Raw genomic sequence first — 22,518 nt, 5'->3', positions numbered from 1 at the left:
AAAAGAGCATGAAAATTCAAAAGATTTTGTATGTTGTCATCATTTTTCACAAATTAAAAAATCGTGAAAAGAGGAGAAAATAACAGTGTAGAGATATAACTACTTATTTTAGAAAAAAAAAACCAATGTCCAAGTAGTGTAGAAACTCTACCAAAATTTTGAAAAAAAAAGAAAAGAAAAGAAGGAATGTTTTATGTTTTTTGTTAATTTGTTTGTTTGTTATGAATGAAAAATAATAGTCTATTTGATTGTTGTGGAAAAAAAATAAAAAAAAATATAGAAAATGGAAAAGGGTCTTCTCAAAAATAGTTTATTTGCCCGAACTACGCGGGTTTGATTCTCACCGGATGTGAGATACGTAGGCAACCCTCATCGGGTCCAACCCCCATTTTGCTAAAATAGCCAAAAACAGATAATAAATAATAATCAAAAAATATATATGTCAAATTTTAATTCTGTCATAAAGAAATCGGGTGACGTTGTTGTGTCAAAACATAGCTGAATGTTCCCGAAAGGGACGCCGGAAGACTGACTTTGCATAAACAGCCACCTTTGGGTCATTTTTTAAGACTTGGTCCAGTTGACCCACACAGCCTTAAAAATCTTCGTCCTCGAGACGTTGTAAGGCCGTGTTTGCAATATTGACTTTTCTAATTTGAAAAACGATAAAAAGAGTCATAAATAAGTCAGGTGATGTTGTTTTGTCATAAATAACAGAATGTTCCCAAAAGGGACGCCAGAAGGCTGACTTTGCATAAATAGCCACCTTTTGGGTCATGTTTAGGATTTTTGGTCTAGTTGACCCACACAGCCTTATAAATCTTCGTCCCCGAGGCGCTGAAGGGCCGTGTTTGCAACACCACGTTTTCATTGTAATTTGAAAAAAAAACAAAGAGTCCGCGGTTAGGTGTATACCGTTTGAATTTTTAGTCAAAAAATAAGTCGAGCCAGCTTCGGTCGCGTCTTAAACTGTTCTTGCCGAAATAGCCTTAGAGTACCTTTCAGTTGTCGAAAGTCTATTTTCGTAAAAGAACGAACAAGTTTGTCAAGTGTCTTAAAATAATCCTCCGCGGCCTCAAATTCATGTGAAATATGGAGGGGGCCACATTTGCAAAAATAACCGTTTGGTTGCATTTGTCAAACAGAGAAAGGGAGCCGGCCTTTTATTTTTGAGTTTGTAAAGCTTTTGATCAGAATATGTGGGTTGTTTGATTTTCGAGTTTGTAGGTCATCTTCAAACCTTTGAAACCCAGTTTGTTCTAATATGAAAATTGAAAAAATGTTTATTATTGTTTATCTTTTATTGGTCCGAACTACGTAAGGTCTGATTCATGCGGGGTCATGATACGTAGGCAATCTCCATAAGATTCGACCACAAAAAAAAAGATGAAAAAAGAGAAAAATGAAAAAGAGAGAGAAAAATGAAAAAAAAAAAGAAAAAAAAATCGAAAAAAAAAAAAGAGAAAAAGAAAAAAAGATGTTGTTAATAATGAGGACCGACTGAGTCCATTCTAACCTGTTTGTTTCGCAAAGAATGTTAAGGTGGTTGGTTTGTGGTAAGCCGGACAATGACACCCAGAATCCTTTACTGGCATCTCGTGATACACACTCTGCGGGGATCAGGCCTGATAACAGAAGCACTCAAATCCTATTGGGAACTTGTTGACGGAGGTTGATGATATTGAAGCTGGCAATGGTCTTGACAATACTGATGCAAAGCTCAGTGGCTAAGATGCCAGTTTTGATAAAGTGGGAGGACGCTCCGTTCCTTGGTTAGCAAGAAAGAGGCATTTGGTGGCTTATTTTGTTGTCATTTCTTTTGTTCGGATTATTAGGATTGTAGTTCGGATTTTGTCCTGTGTCAAACTTTCTTATCTTTCCATTTTGTCATATCGGTTTGTTTAAGTTTTGTCCAGGTTATTTTAGGATTTCATTCTGGTTTGTTTCGTTTGTTTTGTTATTCAAACCATTTCACCAGCAGTCTAATACAAAATCCTGTCTTTATTATTTCCATTCATCTTTTTGTTTAGTCTTTTTATCATTTTGATCAGCGCCGATTCTAGTGACATGACATGCGCACACAGTTTGGGCCTAATCTTAAAAGTTAATCATAAAACCCTGGAGAGGTGATCAGAACATTTAAAGAAAATAAGGACGGTTTGAGATCATACAGAGCTCGAGTCATGTGGAACTAGGGAAAGTTAAACACAAAGAAAACCGTTAAAAGCAAAGATTCGCCAAATTGGCATGAGGGTCATTCATGATAATGAGAGTGTCGCCCAGCGGTGCTTTAGAAATGACAAAGCAAATGTGTGAATATAATTGTCAAGTCCAGCACCATCAGAAGTGGCTACAAATTTAAATTGTGTTGTTTGCACTTGGCATGTTTGAAGACTGGGATGACGAAGGCATTTTGTTCTGCTACCTAAACACTTTATCCTTCGTTACCCCTTTTGAGCCTTATTTATTTTCTTTCATACCCCTCGTTCGGAATCAGTAGCAACGACTAGAAGATACGAACATGGAAGATAAATAAAAAAGAGAATAGAAAAACAACAAAAAGAAAAAGAAAAAAAAAAGAAAAAAAGCAAGAAGAAAAAAAGCAAAAGAAAAAGAAAAGAAAGATAAGAAATGAGTGAAAAGAAAGTCACAAGAAAAAAAGAGGAATTGGGAACTACGTTTGACCTGATTCTTCAAAGAGGATACGTAGGCACTTCACGGCTCGGTCATAGTTTTGAAAAATGAAAAAAAATCAATCAATTAAGATATCCCCAAGCAAGAAACTGGGGCAGAGGTTGCGGTCGTTGTAAATAAATCTGGTTCCGAAGGTTGTAATTAATGACCCAAAATCGATGCATTTTTTAGCCTTTAATACCCTTTCTTTCTAGCCCTATCCAAAAACCCACATTACGGTCCAAAGAAAGACCTTCTGATCAGTCTTCAAAAGATGCCAAGTCAGACAAATGAGAGGCTTACTGGCGAACATAACATTCTATTCCACAGCAGAAAGGACTCTAATCTCCAGCAGAGAGAGTCATACCGGCGACACTCCAAAACCCCAGCTGGAAAGTGATACAAATGAGAGAGTCTTATCGGTGAAAATCTTCACGGACACCATAAGGCGATGAAAGCTGAGAGAAAAGCCAAAATGAGAGAGACTTGATAGTGAAAACCCTTCGTGCACTACAAGTCGAATAGGATTGAGAATCAGATGGGGAATTGCCAATTGAATATCTTGAAAGATGATTGGCGGTAGAGGATAGGCCACATGCGCATGTCACGACCATTAGAGTCGGTATCTGCATTTGATAGGTTTTTATTTATAGTTTCTTTTGTTAAAGAGTCATTTTTTCCTTTGTCTTTTTATTCTGTTCCCTTTTATCTTTTTCCTTTCAAAGAAAAATCCCCAATAGAGTCTGTTTGGTCAGAACAAGTGTGAATTGACTTCAAAATATGCCATCAGCTTTCCGAATGTGCAAGATGAGATCTGACTAGTACATCCAAGTGGTATAGTCAGCAAGGAACAAGCGCGAGGCCAGTGTCAAAAAGATATCCCCAGCAAGAGGGATATCCTTGCCAAGGTTATAAACCTCAAGGCCAAGGCCCGTAAACAAAGCAAGGAAAGCAGTGAGCATGATTTGGCGAAATCCATACTAGACTAGAAGGTCGGGGAAATGCCAGTTTCCGAGCTATGCCACAAAAGAAGAGGGATATCCCCAGCAGAAAGGGATTATCCCCAGCAAATAATATCATCCCCAACAAGTTGTGGAGCACAGAACAAGGAAGGAGAAAGGGAACTCCATCACAACCAACCACCGCGTTTTAAACTAATGAATTTTGTTTGATTTGAAACAGGTAAAGGAAATGGCATGCCACAAGGGATATTATCAAACTGGGGCAGAAAATTTTCCTTTCATTTAGAAAATTTTCTGGAAGTCAGGTACCCATTCGGGGAAGAATAAAGATAACGCCAGTCTCAAGGGAAGTGGCCTTAGAACCAGTGTTGCCCCCAACATAATAAGTTTCAATGGAGGAAGTTGTTCCCCATCAAAGGGATGAAACTTGAGCTCAGAAAAAGCAGAAGGCCAGTATCATTCCCAACAGCCTCCCGAAGAGTGAAGCACTAGTTCTGAAGGAATCAGAATCCCCCAGTAGTGTTATCCTCGACAGCGTTATCCCCAGCTGATAACATTTTACTCCCCCAACAGGTAAGTAAATAATTTCCCAATAGTGTTATCCCTAGCAGTTTCGAGGAGTCCAATACAAGTTTGGTGAAAATCGGTATCCTCAGCTGTTCCTTTCGGGGAAAGGCAAAACGAGTCTTAAGGGAGGTAGTCTTCGAAGGAAGAAGCTATGCAAAAAAAAAAAATTAAAACAAAAAATAATAATAATAAAACAAAAAAAATGGAAAAAAAGAAAGAGGGAAGTAGTTTGCAGAGGAATGAAACATCCCACCCAAAAGGAAGTAGTTCTAGGAGTAAGATAACATATTTACTCAGCAGAGTTATCCCCAGCGGATCATCGAGATGTAGAAGCATCTTCGACGGATTTTTCAACCAAATTTCAAGAGGGTCGGACAACCCATAATGGGAAAGGTAGAAAGGGAAAATTCATCCCAAGCAAAATAATCCCCACCAAGTTTTCGAGGTAAGACATTTTCAAGTTTTAAGGATATTTTGGGTTCATCCGCCCTCGAATAGGATATTTTGGGTTCATCCGCCCTCGAATAGGATATTTTGGGTTCATCCGCCCTCGAATAGGATATGTCGGGTTCATCCGCCCTCGAATAGGATATTTTGGGTTCATCCGCCCTCAAACAGGATATGTCGGGTTCATCCGCCCTCAAACAGGATATGTCGGGTTCATCCGCCCTCGAACAGGATATGTCGGGTTCATCCGCCCTCGAACAGGATATGTCGGGTTCATCCGCCCTCGAACAGGATATGTCGGGTTCATCCGCCCTCGAACAGGATATGTCGGGTTCATCCGCCCTCGAACAGGATATGTCGGGTTCATCCGCCCTCGAACAGGATATGTCGGGTTCATCCGCCCTCGAACAGGATATGTCGGGTTCATCCGCCCTCGAACAGGATATGTCGGGTTCATCCGCCCTCGAACAGGATATGTCGGGTTCATCCGCCCTCGAACAGGATATGTCGGGTTCATCCGCCCTCGAACAGGATATGTCGGGTTCATCCGCCCTCGAACAGGATATGTCGGGTTCATCCGCCCTCGAACAGGATATGTCGGGTTCATCCGCCCTCGAACAGGATATGTCGGGTTCATCCGCCCTCGAACAGGATATGTCTTCAAAGTTGTTGTTGAAGACAGGCGCCCACCTATATAACAAGGGAATACATTTCATGTCTTTTACCACTAGGCGCCCACCTGTATAACAAGGGAATACATTTCATGTCTCTACCACTAGGCGCCCACCTGTATAACAAGGGAATACATTTCATGTCTTAGTTTAAATAGGCGCCCACCTGTATAACGAGTGGAATACTTTTCATGTCTTAGTTTAAATAGGCGCCCACCTGTATAACGAGAGGAATAATTTTCATGTCTTAGTTTAAATAGGCGCCCACCTGTATAATGAGTGGAATACTTTTCAGTCTAAGCTTAAATAGGCGCCCACCTGTATAACGAGTGGAATACTTTTCATGTCTTAGTTTAAATAGGCGCCCACCTGTATAACGAGTGGAATACTTTTCATGTCTTAGTTTAAATAGGCGCCCACATGTATAACGAGTGGAATACTTTTCATGTCTTTGTTTAAATAGGCACCCACCTGTATAACGAGAGGAATATTTTCATGTCTTAGTTTAAATAGGCGCCCACCTGTATAACAAGAGGAATATTTTCATGTCTTAGTTTAAATAGGCGCCCACCTGTATAACGAGTGAAATACTTTTCAGTCTTAGTTTAAATAGGCGCCCACCTGTATAACGAGTGGAATACTTTTCAGTCTTAGCTTAAATAGGCGCCCACCTGTATAACGAGTGGAATACTTTTCATGTCTTAGTTTAAATAGGCGCCCACCTGTATAACGAGTGGAATACTTTTCATGTCTTAGTTTAAATAGGCGCCCACCTGTATAACGAGAGGAATAATTTTCAGTCTTAGTTTAAATAGGCGCCCACCTGTATAACGAGTGGAATACTTTTCAGTCTTAGTTTAAATAGGCGCCCACCTGTATAACGAGTGGAATACTTTTCATGTCTTAGGTTAAATAGGCGTCCACCTGTATAACGAGTGGAATACTTTTCAATCTTAGTTTAAATAGGCGCCCATCTGTATAACGAGAGGAATAATCTTCATGTCTTAGTTTAAATAGGCGCCCACCTGTATAACTAGTGGAATACTTTTCAGTCTTAGTTTAAATAGGCGCCCACCTGTATAACGAGTGGAATACTTTTCATGTCTTAGTTTAAATAGGCGCCCACCTGTATAACGAGAGGAATAATTTTCATGTCTTAGTTTAAATAGGCGCCCACCTGTATAACGAGAGGAATAATTTCATGTCTTAGTTTAAATAGGCGCCCACCTGTATAACGAGAGGAATAATTTTCAGTCTTAGTTTAAATAGGCGCCCACCTGTATAACGAGTGGAATACTTTTCATGTCTTAGTTTAAATAGGCGCTCACCTGTATAACGAGTGGAATACTTTTCAGTCTTAGTTTAAATAGGCGCCCACCTGTATAACGAGTGGAATACTTTTCATGTCTTAGTTTAAATAGGCGCCCACCTGTATAACGAGTGGAATACTTTTCAGTCTTAGTTTAAATAGGCGCCCACCTGTATAATGAGTGGAATACTTTCATGTCTTAGTTTAAATAGGAGACGCACTTCCTAAGTTTATTTTACCAATAGGAGACGCACTTCCTAAGTTTGTTTTTCCCAATAGGAGACGCACTTCCTAAGTTTAGTTCCACCCCGTAGGAGACGCGCTTCCTAAGTTCAGTTTTACCATAGGAGACGCACTTCCTAAAAGTTCAGTTTTACCATAGGAGACGCACTTCCTAAGTTCAATTTTACCATAGGAGACGCACTTCCTAAGTTCAGTTCTACCAATAGGAGACGCACTTCCTAAGTTCAGTTTTACCATAGGAGACGCACTTCCTAAGTTTATTTTACCCCTAGGAGACGCACTTCCTAAGTTTATTTTACCCCTAGGAGACGCATTTCCTAAGTTTAATTTCATGCATAGGAAACGCACTTCCTGAAATTGATAGTTCATTTATAGGAGACGCACTTCCTAGTTTGGCTTTTTCAGGTTATATTCCGGAATTGAGATTTCACCCTTAGGAGATGCACTTCCTAGTTTGATTCATTTTTAAGTTCGACCATAGGAGACACACTTCCTAGTCTAGTTTATTGAAGTTTTACCTGTAGGAGACGCACTTCCTAATTAAGGTCTTTCAACTTTTTTAGGAGACGCACTTCCTAAATTGAGATTTTATTCATAGGAGACGCATTTCCTAGTTTTAGCCACCGAAGTTTTTCACCCCTAGGAGACGCACTTCCTAGTTTTTAGTCTTTGGTTTACCCTCTTCATTGCATCAGTAATATCAGTGGGTTACGATTTTGTTAACGACTGACAAATCCTCCCAGTGCAAATTGGGTTAGGAAATTTCATTGGTTTTGTTTGTTCTGGTTGTCAGGAGCCTGCCTGAGAGCGGAGGTTGTTGTATGTCGAAGATTGAAGGTCAAGCAGTAACCCATTGGAAGGCAGAAGGCTACAACAGAAATCCCCAGCATTCAATCCAAGTTAGAAATAGCAGAAGCTCGCCTCAAGAATGCGAGTCAACAGTCAGAGCTGATCAACAAAAGCTAGTCACAAAAACAAAAACAAAACAAAAAAAAAATGAATCCAAAGTACGGAAGTGGAGAACATATGTGGTCTGCTCAAGAACTAGCGCCTACAACTAGCAAGTATCAAGGTTCAAATCCAAAGTTTGTATGAAGCACCATTCAAGACTCGAGACCAAGTTTCAGAAGACTTAAAGATAGGAATCCTTGTAACTAGTAGCTGATAGGCTTAGTTAGTCTTTTTCAGTTTTCATTTTTGATGTAATGACAGGACCGCGGACCGGAACCTCAACGGAACGGCACCTCGATCGGCTCTTCACCTCGGTACACTCTACCATCTCTCTCATTTCCGAACTACACGTGGCCTGATTCCTGTATAACCAAGGATATGTAGGCAGCTCAGATACCAGGGCTCGGTCACATTCCCTTCCTTTCCTTAGTGTAGTCCGTCCAAGTAATGGTCGGGTCAAAAACATGTCTAGTCGTTCTTTGTCGGAAAACTCTTCGTGTTTCCAGTCAAAGAGGGGCAGTTGTAGACACCTGATTTTTGACTCTCCCCGAGAATTTTCACATTTTTAGCGTGAATATGTGAAATTGGGTCTAATATAGCTATTTTAACTATTTTACTTTATTTCGTCGCAAAAGAAAAATTACAAAAAAATATATATATGAATTTTAGTTTATGTATTTCTCATAAACTTGAAAATATACAAAAAAACTGTACATTAATTTTGTACTTTATATAATTTCGAAAATTACCAAAAAATATAGTTCTATTAATGTTTTGTAGTCATTTTAATTTTTGAAAAAATACAAAAATATTACTTTATATTTTATCTTTATATAAAAACGAAAATTACAAAAAAAATAGTTTTATTAATATTTTGTAGCTATTTTAATCTTGAAAAATATTAAAAAAGATATAGCTTTGTTTTAAATATTAGTCTTATTTTGGTAGTTATTTTGCTTACATAGGATTAGTTGAGCAACGTCGTGTTCTTATTCTCGGGTCCGGGCAAAAGAATAATATTCGGGTTCAAACTACCCGTTTTTAGGCCTAATTTTCGGACTTAGCCCATAATAATCCGAGTCCACCGCACATGGGGGACACGCGTGGGGAACACGGACGGAACACGACACACGGGGAACCCCACCACGCGTGGGGGACACAAGTCTTGAACCCCACCGCGCATGGGGGTCCATTGTCTTGCAAAGGGGTACAAAAACACACGGACAAAGGGTTGGAACGGACAGATTTGAAAACCGAGGGGCACTATTCATTCATCTTCTCCAAAAGGAGAAGAACAAAAAACCCTAGGAGCCTACCCAAAAGAAACGTGAAACCATCTGCGTCCACGCCCAAACACCACCATCATCCACCAAACGACCACTCCTCCCCCTCCGAGCTCCATCAAACCAGTCCGGGTCCTCCATTAAATCCGACGACCACAGCTGTTGCTGCTGCGTCGTCACTGACCATAACCCACGACCCCTCGTTTTGTCGAGCAGCAGCAACCATCGCTGCAGCAGTCTACCATCCTCCTGTCCAAACTCCCTTCCTCGACCTTACCGTCGCCCCAGCTCCCTCTCCGCCTCACAACCACCACCAAACAGGCCCGTCAACCACCCTAACCCCCCAGCCCGCGAGCTCGAGCTCCACCCAAAACAGAACCATCGCTGCTGCATCGTCCAGTCCTCGACCCTACTGTCCAAACCACCTGCTTCCGCCTCCTGCTTCACCCGTTCCAGCCTTATCGACCACCAAACCTCCAGCTCAAACCTCATGCCACAACCCGCCTCCCCGTCGAACCTGGCCCTCAAAAGTAACGAGCGTCTAGTAACACATCGGGAAAAACCAGTAGCAGCCATGGTTCATGCTCAGTCCGTTCGTGTTCGAGTTTCTAGCGCGAGCTATTTTGTTGGAGTTGTGATGACTGCTTCCATGGTTTCCCGTTTGAAGTCCGTTCGAGTGCCGATGTGAGGTTCCAGTTCGTTGGTCTAGTTGCTTTATTTCGCCAACTATGGCTCCATTTCGGTTTGACGAATGAGTTGTAAAACCCTCAGCAGTGTTTATCATTAGAGGTTCGTTTTTCTAATCTTTGTTTGAGTTGATATCGGTTACTATCGTGTCCGAGCTTGAATACATGTTATGTTAAAGATCTTGTTTAAATCTGTCTGAGTTTTAGTTTTGTGCTTATGTTATTGCTATCTCAAATTGGCATGCTAGACGAAAGTTGTACAAAAGTTTTCATGTTCGTGACTAGCTTGCCGAATTGGTAGTCGGATTGATTTAATAAGTTCTATCATAATTTTGTTAGTCATTATTCTGTTGTTTACCATACGGGTTAGTTCTAAATGTAAGTTCATGTTTAATTGTAATTCGTCAAGCTTGAGATACTCTTTATTAGCCGTGTATCCTACTAGCTTCCATTGTTCGATTAATAAATTAGGATTTCTTTTTTAGAGACGAACAAAGTAGAAGAATTATAGTCATGCTAAGATTATCCTTTTAATAAAATGAGACGAGCCTCGCCAAATAAAATGCACAGATTGCGGGGCCCTCACAAAATGTATGCTTTAATTACTTAGAATTCGGGATCGGTCGTTTAGCAAAATTCCACGACTTTACCCAGAAATAATAATACGCTAATCGCTTTAGGCGCGTATTTTAATAATCTTACCTTCTTAAACTCGGGTGTGCATTTCATGCGACCCAAATCCCAATCCCAAAACGTCAAATAAAATATGTTCCGGATTGTGGGTGCATTTCATGTGACGCAGTCCAAAGACATGTTTTAAGCGATGTTCACATTCTTAATAATAATAATTATGAAAGCGGTAAAAAGTTAAAATTTGCACATAAGTTCATATTTGTATAAAATCAGATAATCAAGCCGAATATAACAGTTGAGCGACCGTGCTAGAACCACGGAACTCGGGAATGCCTAACACCTTCTCCCGGGTTAACAGAATTCCTTATCCGGATTTCTGGTACGCAGACTGTAATATGGAGTCATTATTTTCCTCGATTCGGGATTAAAATTGGTGACTTGGGACACCCTAAATCTCTCAAGTGGCGACTCTGAAATAAATAAACAAATCCCGTTTCGATTGTCCTTTAATTGGAAAAAACTCCCTTGTACCCTCGCAGGTGCGGAAAAAGGAGGTGTGACAGTGCGCATCTGCGATTTTCTTTAGCTCCTCAACTCTCCGCATATGTGGTCCAATCTCGCTTCTGCGAGGCTCGCACCTGCGGTCCCCAATCTGCAGGTGCGGAAATGATAGAAGCAACAAAGTTTAGCTGCTTAAACCAAATTCCAATTTTTTCCGTTAGCCATCCGAATTCATTCGAGTCCCTTGGGGCCTCCACCAAAAATACCAATAAGTCATATACCACAATACAAACTTATTCCAACCTTCAGAACACTCAAAACAATATCAAAACACTAAATCGACCTCGGATTCAAGCCTAAGAACTTAGAAACTTCCAAATTCCGCATATGATGCCAAAACCTATCAAACCTCATCCGAATGACCTGAAATTTTGCACGCACATCATAAATGACGCTACGGACCTACTCCAATTTCCATAATTTTATTTGGACCCCGATATTAAAATTTTCATTGCCAGAGAAACGCCAAATTTTTAATTTCGTCAATTCAAGCCTAATTCTACCACTAACCTTCAAATCACATTCTGGACGCGCTCCCAAGTCCAAAGACACCTAACAGAGCTAACCAAATCACAAAAATCCAAATCCGAGATCGAATACTGAAAAGTCAAAACTTGGTCAAAGCTTTCAAATTTAATGTTTTAAGCTGAGAATCATTCTTCCATATCTGTTGCGATTAACCTGAAAACCAAAACTGATGATTTACATAAATCATAATACATCATACGAGGCTAGTAATGCCCGAGAACTGACGAGCGAAGTATAAATGCTCAAAACGACTGGTCGGGTCGTTACATTGAGGGTTAATGGGGTACCGGATACCGAATGGCAAATAAAAAAGTTATTTATCGGAGTAGATCGAGAATTCAAACTTAGTAGGTTCGATGTTCGAGACTTTTGACGTTGAATTTGTTGTAATTTTAAGTTTTTGGATTCAAAAAAGGATATTTGTAGAAATTTTAGTCATGAGTTGTCCGTCGAATATACTATATGTAGATGAATCTATTCCCTAAGAGTTGCATGTTGTTGAACACTGATCACGCCCACCTATGCCTTCTAAAAGACAAAGCGATCGTTGCAAATATAATCCGGTTGTAAATCCGAAGTCGAATCCTCAGGGAACTAACCTATCTATTACAACTCTTTTAGCAATGCTATTATCAACTCAACCAATTTCTAGATGCAAGATTTTTATCAATCAATCTCGGTATTTTTTGTTTAACTACTTCAGATAATATTGGAAATAACAATATGCTAGATTAAAGATAATTCAATGGTAAAAAGGTCTAGGACAGTGATTTCCCCAATTGCTATTTTAGGTCTTGACTCTTCCGCTATAATCTCGTCGTAATACTCTATGAGGATTAAGAGCTATGGGCTATCATAATTATCTCTCAATCAACTACAATAATTTACTAGAGCATTCTCTCGAACTACTCTAGCTGACAATATGTGCAGCTCTAAGTTATCCCACCAAAGTTTTGTTATCTCTAAGCCCACTTTTAAGTTCAAGTAATGAATCTCTTCAATTACCCAAAAGTGGTGTTGTTCAACAGCAATCTAACCTAATATTCTTTCTCAAGCAATATGAGGTAATTAGACATGATTAATCAAGGTCTCATTCAATTAATCACCATACAAACGTAGTTGAACAATCATATAATAAATTCGTCTCGATTATAACAAGTTGAGTCAAAACTTTTACCAACAATTGGTTCCATCAACCCTAGATAATTGTTTAGCTACTCATAACAAAATAAAATAAAACTACAAAGTTTTTCATAATGTATAATTGCAAGAATTAAAAGGAGATAAAAAAACTCTAATATTTGGTTGATCTTCTCACACTTGTTCTTGCCTCCAAAGTAGTCTAGAAACAACCTTAATTATGTCTTGGGCGAGCTTCTAAAGTTTATAAGGATTTGGAACAAGTTTTCCCCGAATTACACTTTGGTCCCCAATTTTCTGGCAATTGAACAGTTCACCGCGGCAAGACCGCAGTAAAGGCTAAACATTCTGCCTCACGTAATTGTCTCCCGCAATTCAACCGCGGTTCCACCGCGGTCGCGGTGGATTTCACCTCAGTCCATTTTTGCTTCTTTATGCTCGGGTGCTTCTTGATTGGGCATTTTTCTTCACATTATTGACTCCAAAATACTCCGTAGTGCTTCCTCACTTAGATTATTCCCTGCGAATCAAAAGAACATCAATTAGACCATTTTGTTATCAATTCACCTATAAAACAACAATAAAGCATGGTAATATTAAGGTGTAAATATCATCTATATAGCCTAATATCAACACCCCACACTTAAATCATTGCTAGTCCTCTAGCAATCCACCACACTCTATCAAAGTTTCTTCCCTCAGCTTTTCCCTTAACGAATCACACCTTGAGCAATTTACCAAAGTTGCACCTAGTAATGAACAATCTTTGCCTCAGAAGTCGATTCACTCGTACCATGCAATATTTGCACTTACTCAAACTACTCTATATAGAAGCCAAGACTTACCTTTCCTTTGTGAATCACATGCCCTCACATCACACAAGAGAGTAGTTCCACAATTAATATGATTAAAAACAATTAGGAACTCAGATGGACAAAATTCGCTCACTCTCCAAAAGAACATTCACATGCCACCAAGATGCACTATAGGCTTGCCCGTAGTGTAATACTCTACTAATCGAGCATATCCAGTCTAAGCTCAATTAGGACTTCATTTAATTGTAATGTAGGCTAAGGGATGGGTAGGATATATTTGGATATAGTGACTAACCTCCCTAAGTACTTTTAATAAAAAACACATTAACATTCCATATCATTCTTATATCAACCAGACATTCCCCATAATTTATTTATAACATCCTATTCCTTTAGATGCATTTGTATCAAGCTACCACTTATCAACTACTACATTTATTTATAATTTTTTTTCGTGGCGCTTCTTCTTTTATTCTTCAAAACTGCACCTTTTCTCTATTTTATTGGCTCCACTCAAAACCAAACCACCACCCCACACTTTAACTTTTGCATATGTCAAGGCCATTCAAGTGCTCATGGGAGGTAAAAGGGTTCAAACAGAAGGCTATTCAAACAATTGGGTAAGGTTCTCAATGTGGTTGCCAAAGAAATAAGCTAATAGGCTCAACGGGGTAAACTACGATGTATTACATTCAGGTGGATTTACGTTATATATCCGGCTTAACAAAGAAATGCCTATATCACTTCTAAGACTGAAAGAAGCTACTATTTCGCTTTGCAAACACACAGGGCAACTTCTAGGCATCAAATGTAAAACATAGAACACAGTATAGCTCACACACACATGGCATATGACTCACTCCATATTGATTTATCAAGACATTCTCTTTTGAGTGTTCAAGTCAGTTACAAACATACAACTTTAAGGCACTTTAGCAAGAGTCAACCATTGAGACTAGGCGTTACACTCTAGTGTCGATTGTGTTCATGTGTATTAACGCCAAGGGATTCTCTTTCTATTTCAGCTCGTAGCCCATCAATGCTAACTAACACTAAAAATAAAATAAACAAAAACTACCTACACCCGGTTCAAGCTAAACCCTTGGAAAAGAACCGTGACCCAAAGAAAAACCTAGGGGGAGTTACTACACTACCTAAAAATAAAATAAAAATCTTTTTTTTTTGGTATTTTCTCTAGACTAACTTCCCACAAGAAACTGTCTCAAATATCCGTCATCAGGAAGAGTCCTTATATTCTCTCTCTCTTTTTTTTTGTTCGACTCATGTCCTTCAAGAGACTTGTCGAAAGGTGTCCGTCTTTGGGCCAAGTCGAAGTTAATTACAGGAACCTACCATACCAATCAAACAAAAATAACGCAACATCATACAAAGTTACACAATATATTTACAACAACATCATACAACAACAGCCATCCCCCACCCCACACTTAAAAATATGGCATATTCCCATGTCAACAAATAAAGAGTAGAGTAAGGAAGGGGGACTACCCTGAAGATCAATCCTAATCAGAGATGGTGCCAGGATCGAGGTAACATGCTCGTTCTAGCGCTCGAAGCCATCCCATAATCTTCTTCTCCGACTTTGCCTGTTGAGTGGTTAGAGTGTCAACTCTGGTGCCTAAGTCTGTGACAGATGTGCGGAGACCATCCATTTCCTGCTCCAGGGCTGTCAGGCGGGTACTTCGGCGGGGCTGTGATGTGCCCGCCTCTTCAACTCTCGTAGGTGGTGGGACCTTGGCTGCTTCAGCATCATCATCATCATCAGATTCATCAACATTCACTACCGGCTCTATAGCAATTCTGATTTTTCTTGCTAAGAACGAGGCTTTCAATGGCAATTTCCCATCAACTCTAAGGTTTTCAGGGACTCTAGCAAGACGACACAACTTGGTCACTAGAAAAGGGTAGTAGAAACCTTTGAGTAACTCAGGTGATCTAATGAACATCTCGTCATGGAGGAGTCGAGCCATATCAAAATCCCTGTGGGCCATGAAATAGTAGATCGTTACCGCTCGTGGTTGATTGACATCGATCGTATTACTGGAGGGCAACAGCAGCCGACTGTTGATAATTATGAGCCAACACTTAGCTTCCCAATTGAGAGACTAGGAGTTAAGTGTAATCCGGTGCTTTATTCATATGTATTCTCTGTCTGACACACAGATAGTCTCAAAAAGAGTTGCCCACACTTGTTCGGCTATAAGTACGATAAACATCAGATTCCCCCTGAATACTGGCAGCCGGTACACCCTGAGGATGGCCTCGATGGACGTATTTACCCGGGTATTGCGTACAGTAACAACCCCATTCTCATGTTCCGGGCAGTTAGCATAGAATTCCCTTACCATCTGAACATTGGCCTCCTCTGATTCCTCAAAGAATATGTCTAGCTGATACCTCCTCAACTCATTGAAGATATTCAGACATTCCACCTCTAAGGCTTCTCGGTCAATATGCACCTCATGTAACAATTTCTTAGCCGCATTTGCATTGTGCCTGTCCTCCGCTGGTTTGGAGACAAACCTAGCGTTGTCAAACTGTGGCGCACTGGCTTGACTCCTAGCTTTGGAGGAACTTCCTGGTCCACTAGCGGAGGACCCGGTATTGCGTCTCTTCCTAGATGGATTCATTTTACCTGTCAACAGAGAAATGCCAATCAATGAGGGTGTGAGATGTGTGAACTATAGGTGGTTACTCAGACTTCACCACAACCATGTCACATTAGCCCTTATAACTCCATTGGGGTAATTCCCCAAACACCTTGTGAGCAAGACAATGTTTCACACATATAGCCCATATGGATACTTCAATGCTTCCCCCAAATCACAAGTTGTACTACACCATTACACCCCACAACAATTAGTTTAACACCCACAAACATACACCTCTCCACCATATTATATATACAACCCTTTCACAAGTGACTACAAAAAAACGAAATTCAAAAGAAAAAATTAAGAAAAATAACAAAAATCTACTAAAATTACTACACACTTAGAAACAATAAGCTAGTATACAATTACAACAAAATACAAAAGGATAAGGTAGGAAGGGGAAATTACATACCGTGATGGAAAAAGAGTGAGAGGAATGGAGATGAGGGAAGTAGGATGAGTGAAGAAGAAAAAGAAGAAGATAGGAGGGATTTGGGAGATTAGGGTTGTAGAGAGAGAGAGAGAGAGAGATGGTGGAATGAAGGGGTTGTGCGGGTGGGTTAGTTTAATTAGGGGTTATAATTATAAAATAAAAAGAAGAATAAAGAAAGAAAAAAATATAAAGTAAAAAAAAATACTTACCTGGTACCTACCGTGGTCAACCGCGACCCCACCGTGGCCTTGGTGGGTTAAATAGTGTGAGGCAGAATACTCGCCTTTCACTGCGGTCCTACTGCGGTCGCGGTGGGTCTGGCAAAATTGAGGCAGTGTACTCGCCTCTCACCGCGGTCCTACCACGGTCGCGGTGCGAAGCCCAGCTTTTTTTTATAATGAGAAGTTACATAAGAAACACAAAATACAACATTCGTGGGTTGCCTCCCATGCAGCGCCTGATTTAACGTCGCGACACGATGCAGGCTCGGAGAATCACTCCTCATTCGCATACTCGGGCTCTTCCAACATTATTATCTCTCTGTCCCCTTTCTCATTTGCCATTCCAAGGTAATGTTTCAACCTTTGACCATTCACTGTAAACTTATTCTTCCCATCCTCTTATTCAATCTCAACAACTCCACTTGGGAATATTTGCACCACTCTAAAGGGTCCTGACCATTGGGACTTCAACTTACCCGGAACAATCTCAATCTGGAGTTGTATAACAACACTAGCTCTCCGAATTTGAAGTTTCGGTCCACGATGTGCTTATCATGCATCATCTTCATTTGTTCTTTGTATAATCTAGCACTTTCGAATGCTTGGAACCTGAATTGCTCTAGCTCATGTAACCCAGTGACTCTGTTAGTGCCTGATGTCTCCATGTCCAAGTTCAACTACCACAATTCCCAAAGTGCTTTGTGCTCAAGCTCTACCGGGAGGTGACATGCCTTCCCAAACACCAACTTGTACGGTGACATACCAATTGGAGTTTTGAAGGTTGTGCGGTACGCCCACAATGCATCATCCAGCTTCCTTGCCCAATCATTCCTTGTTGCATTCACTGTTTTTGTAAGGACACTTTTAATCTCCCTGTTAGACACTTCAACTTGCTCGCTCGACTGTGGGTGGTACGGGGTGGTCACCTTATGACTAACTCCATACTTTTCCAATAGCCGTGCGAACGCTCTATTGCATAAATGTGTTCCGCCATCACTAAGTATAGCTCTTTGGGTGCCAAAACGTGTGAAAATGTTCTTCTTCAGAAAACTTGTTACCCCTTTAGCATCATTGGTCGGGAGAGCCACTGCTTTGACCCACTTAGAGACGTAGTAAACTGCTACCAATATGTACTTATTACCATACGAGCTGACAAATGGCCCCATGAAGTCGATCCCCCACATGTCAAAAACTTCCACCTCTTGAATTGTGGTCATTGGCATCTCATGTCTGCGAGATATGTTGCATGTCCTTTGGCATTCATCGCAACATTTGAACCAAGCATGGGCATCCTTGAACACAGTTGGCCAATACAAGCCTGACTCCAACACCTTAGCTGCTGTCCGAATTCCTCCAAAGTGTCCACCATAAGGTGAAGCATGGCAAGCCTACAAAATAGAATTTTGATCTTTCTCGGGGATACACCGCCAGATCATGTTGTCTACATAGATTTCAAACAATAGAGGTTCATCCCAATAATAAGAGCGACAATCACGAAAGAACTTTTTCTTTTTAATTAAGGAGAGTTCATGAGGTACAATACCACTTGCTAAATAATTAGCAATGTCAGCATACCACGGTGCCTCCTCCATTATCATTGCTAGTAAATGTTCATTCGGGAATGTCTCTATTATATCCTCAACCTCTACCTTCTTTTCAGCTCCTTCCAACCTTGAGAGGTGGTCAGCCACTTGGTTCTCTATCCCTTTTCTATCACGTATCTCCAGATCAAATTCTTGTAACAGAAGAACCCAGTGAATCAGGCGTGGCTTTGACTCCTTTTTTTTCTATCAAGTACCTAATTACTGCATGGTCAGTGTAAACAATAACTTTTGAGCCAATCAAATATAACATGAATTTGCCGAATGCAAAAACGACAGACAACATCTCCTTTTCCATCACGGTGTAATTGAGTTATGCACCGCTAAGCGTTCTGCTTGCATAGTAAATCGGGTGCATCAGTTTATATTTTCTCTGCGCCAAGACTGCTCCTATAGCATAATCACTTGCATCGCACATAAGCTCAAATGATTGCTCCTAGTTGGGTGCAACAATGATGGTGCAGTCACCAATATCTTCTTCAACTCCTCAAATGCCAACCTGCAATCATTAGAAAACACAAAGAGGTGATCCTTTTCAAGGAGTTTACATAACGGGTTAGCAATCTTAGAGAAATCTTTTATGAATTGCCTATAGAACCCGGCGTGCCCAAGGAAACATTTCACCGCCTTGACTGAAGTAGGCAGTGACAACTTCTCAATCACGTCAACCTTAGCATGGTCAATCTCAATTCCCTTACTGGACACTCGATGCCCCAGGACTATCCATTCTTGTACCATAAAATGACACTTCTCCCAGTTCAACACTAAATTTGTCTCCACACATCTTTTGAGCACTCTTTTTAAGTTGCGAAGACAGTCCTCAAATGAATCACCATTTCTATGAAAATGGCTAACATGCACCGTTGAAATGTCGTCGGTGCATTGTAAAGCCCAAAAGGCATTCTCCGAAAGGTGAACATGCCATATGGACAAGTGAATGATGTTTTCTCTCTGTCTTCGGGGGCTATTGAGATCTGATTGTACCCCGAATATCCATCCAAGAAACAAAAGTGCGATCACCCGACCAGCCTGTCCAACATTTGATCAATGAATTGCAGGGGAAGTGGCCCTTCCAGGTGTCTGTGTTCAATTTCCGGTAATCTATGCAAATCCGCCATCCCGTGACTGTAAGAGTCGAGATTAACTCGTTGTTCTCATTTTGTACAACCATCATTCCCCCTTTTTCGGCACACATTGGACAGGGCTGACCCAATTGCTGTCAGAGATGGGGAAGATGATTCCCACATCTAACCATTTTATCACTTCCTTCTTCACCACCTCTTTCATATTCTGGTTCAACTTTCGTTGATGTTCTCTGGAAGGTTTGTGCCCTTCTTCCAAGAGAATCTTGTGCATACAGAAGGTTAGGCTGATACCCTTTATGTCTGTCATGTCCCAACCAATGGCGGTCTTACATTCTTGTAGTACCTATAGGAGCTGCTCTACCTGCACACCTAGCAAACCGGATGACATAATGACAGGCAAAGTAGAATCAGGGCCTAAGAAAATGTACCTGAGGTGAGCTAGGAGCGGTTTCAGCTCCAGCTTCAGTGGTTCCTCTACTGATGGCTTTGCTGGAGGTGTAGCTCTTTTTTCTAACTCAAGGGACTCGAACTGAGGTTCCCTTTTCCAGAATCCTTGTCCATCAAGTGCCATGACCCACTCAGCTAACCCTTCACCATCCATCTCCTCTAAAATTGTTAGGCAGGCTTCCAATGGATCTTTAGCAGTAAGGGTCACATCATCTTCGTACAGGATCACATCCACTGCCTCCACTAGGAAGCAATTAGCATATTTACTGGGTCTCCTCATGGATTGCTGAATGTTGAATATGACTTCTTCATCGTTCAGCCTCATTTTTAATTCCCCAGTTTCACAATCGATCAGTGCTCTCCTAGGGGACAATAATGTCCTCCCTAAAATGATAGGTATTTCCTCATCTACCTGACAATCAAGAATAACAAAGTCTGCAGGGAACACAAACTTCCCCATTTGTACCAACACATCATCAAGAATCCCAGTTGGCCTTTTAACCATGCGGTCAGCTAGTTGCAACAACATCGAAGTCGGTCTAGCTATGCTAATGCCCAGTTTGGTGTATATAGCCAGAGGCATCAAATTTATGTTGGCTACTAAGTCACATAATGCCTTTGCAAAGGCATAACTCCCGATAGTGTATGGAATAGTAAAGCTACCTGGGTCAGACATCTTTTGAGCCATGGGTCTTGTCACTACTGTGTTGCAGGTCTGCATCAGAGTTACTGTGGATAGGTCCTAAAAATAAAACTTCTGTTACATTAGGTCCTTCATCATCTTCGCATAGCCTGGCATCTCCCTCAAGGCATCCATCAAAGGAATATTCAACTGAATTTGACGCAACATCTCCATGAATTTCCTGTATTGATCTTCCTTCTTTTATTTTACGAATCTCTGAGGGAATGGTGCAAGTACCACCCTTTGTGCACTGCTTACTGGCTTCTCTCTATTGGGGTTCTGGCACAAGAGGTACCACCTATTCTGCAGCTTGTTCACTCACCTTAGCCTTACCCTTTTCATCCTGACCCTGTTCAACCACCACTTCAGTAAGTTCTGTTGGTTCATCTACCTCTAGTGGAACTGGAGTGGCTGGCGTAGTCTCTTTACTAGCTTGTGCAATTTCCTACTCTTTGTCTAAATCTCTCCCATTCCGGAGACTTACTTCCATCAGTTGATTCGAGTTTTGCTCCTTGGGGTTAATGTTTGTGTCCGCTAGCAAAGTTCCCTGGGGGCGGTTGTTTAAAGCCATAGACAGCTTCCCCAACTGAGTTTCAATGTTCTTTATAGCTGAATCATGCACTGCCAACTTTTCCAACATCTTACCATCTGTCCCAATGAGTTGCTGAAGCATACTCCTGATCTCTACCATGTTGTTATCTTGCTGTTGAGGAGGTGGCTGATATGTCAATTGTTGCTAGTTCTGTTGTGGATATCCCTGTTGTCTCTGGTGGTATGGCACCATTTGGCCTTGAGGTTGCATACCCCCAAATTGTGACATGTTTGGTCTGTATTGCTGATTTGGTGTTGGTCTCCATTGTTGTACTCCTTGTCTCTGACCCTCAAAGTTGTTGACATAATTCATATCTTCTCTTGCCCCTTGATAGTCACCTTCTCCACTCCATGAACACACATAAGACTGATTCACACTGGGTGTACACAGTCCTCCATTTGTTGTGTCAACAATATGCACCTGTTTTGTACCCATCTCATCAATATTTTTTGTCAATATACTTATCTGAGTCATGAGTCTGGCCATATTCTTGTCACAACCCCGGTTCACCCTCCGTAAACCGTCGTGAGGCACCAAGTCTCTACGACTAGGTAAGCCTAAAAAAATTGTGGAAGAAAACCCAAATATTTTGCGAAAGTAACAATTTAAAATAGAAATAAAGCAGTAACAATGTTTAAATGTGTCGCTCGGCATACACCATGTTTAACTCTCAATACAAAACATAATCCAAGACCCGGAAACCCTTAAATCACAAGCTAAGAAAAGAAATACCACATAGATCTAACTCTGGAATTTCTAATAAAGAACAGAAAAGTACAGAAGGGCTAAATACTAAAGGCAGGAATAGAAAGGGACTCATTGGTCTGCGGACGCGGCAGATGTACCTCGGAGTCTCTAAGCAATCGCCTCCCTCAACGATAGTAGGCCTGATCAGCGGTACCTGGATCTGCACATGAAAAACATGCGCACAAGGGGCATGAGTACACCACATCGGTACTCAGTAAGTGCCAAGCCTAACCTCGATTGGGTAGTGACGAGGAAGGTCAGAGCCCTACTGAAGTTAAATACAATATAAGGGCTAATAGTGTGGAATAAAACAGTATAAATAAGTGCAACAATAAGAAATGACATAGAATTGACAGAACAACAACAACTAAATCAGAGACAAAACAAGCCACGGAAAGAAATACAGCTCAACACAGAGATAACAACCGGGGCACCTTCCAGGATACCGTCTTGTAGTTCTAATTATAACTGTCCAGTGGATCTCCCGGGATACCGTCCCGTAGTCCATCATATATATGTACGAAGGATCTCCCGGGATCACGTCCCATAGTCCAACTATCAATGTG

At 40.8% G+C, this 22,518-nt stretch overlaps 1 protein-coding gene across 1 annotated transcript; it reads right to left on the bottom strand.

The window, feature by feature from the left end:
- Window positions 1-15,625: 15,625 nt before the first annotated feature.
- Window positions 15,626-20,460, bottom strand: LOC138880240 (uncharacterized). The gene is made up of 7 exons (XM_070159918.1): window positions 19,913-20,460; window positions 19,652-19,784; window positions 18,998-19,428; window positions 18,805-18,898; window positions 18,337-18,585; window positions 17,562-18,186; window positions 15,626-16,125 (listed from the first exon to the last, which is right to left on the bottom strand). The coding sequence occupies exons 1-7, from the start codon at window positions 20,458-20,460 to the stop codon at window positions 15,626-15,628; spliced, it is 2,580 nt and encodes an 859-aa protein (XP_070016019.1).
- Between the last annotated feature and the right edge of the window lie 2,058 nt (window positions 20,461-22,518).

The sequence above is a fragment of the Nicotiana sylvestris genome, chromosome 10 (assembly GCF_000393655.2).
Source record: "Nicotiana sylvestris chromosome 10, ASM39365v2, whole genome shotgun sequence".
NCBI classification, from domain to species: domain Eukaryota; kingdom Viridiplantae; phylum Streptophyta; class Magnoliopsida; order Solanales; family Solanaceae; genus Nicotiana; species Nicotiana sylvestris.
Note: the sequence above shows the minus strand (reverse complement) of the source record. Positions and strands in the feature narration are given on the sequence as shown.

What these genes read in the sequence shown, in the direction of transcription:
- LOC138880240 (XM_070159918.1), bottom strand. Translation starts at nt 20,460, where the DNA reads ATGTTGTTGCAACTAGCTGACCGCATGGTTAAAAGGCCAACTGGGATT. An exon ending in CCGCTCCTAGCTCACCTCAG is followed by an intron (nt 19,785 to 19,912) that starts GTACATTTTCTT and finishes GGGACATGACAG; the next exon opens with ACATAAAGGGTATCAGCCTA. An exon ending in AACCTTCAAAACTCCAATTG is followed by an intron (nt 16,126 to 17,561) that starts GTATGTCACCGT and finishes CTCTGTTGACAG; the next exon opens with GTAAAATGAATCCATCTAGG.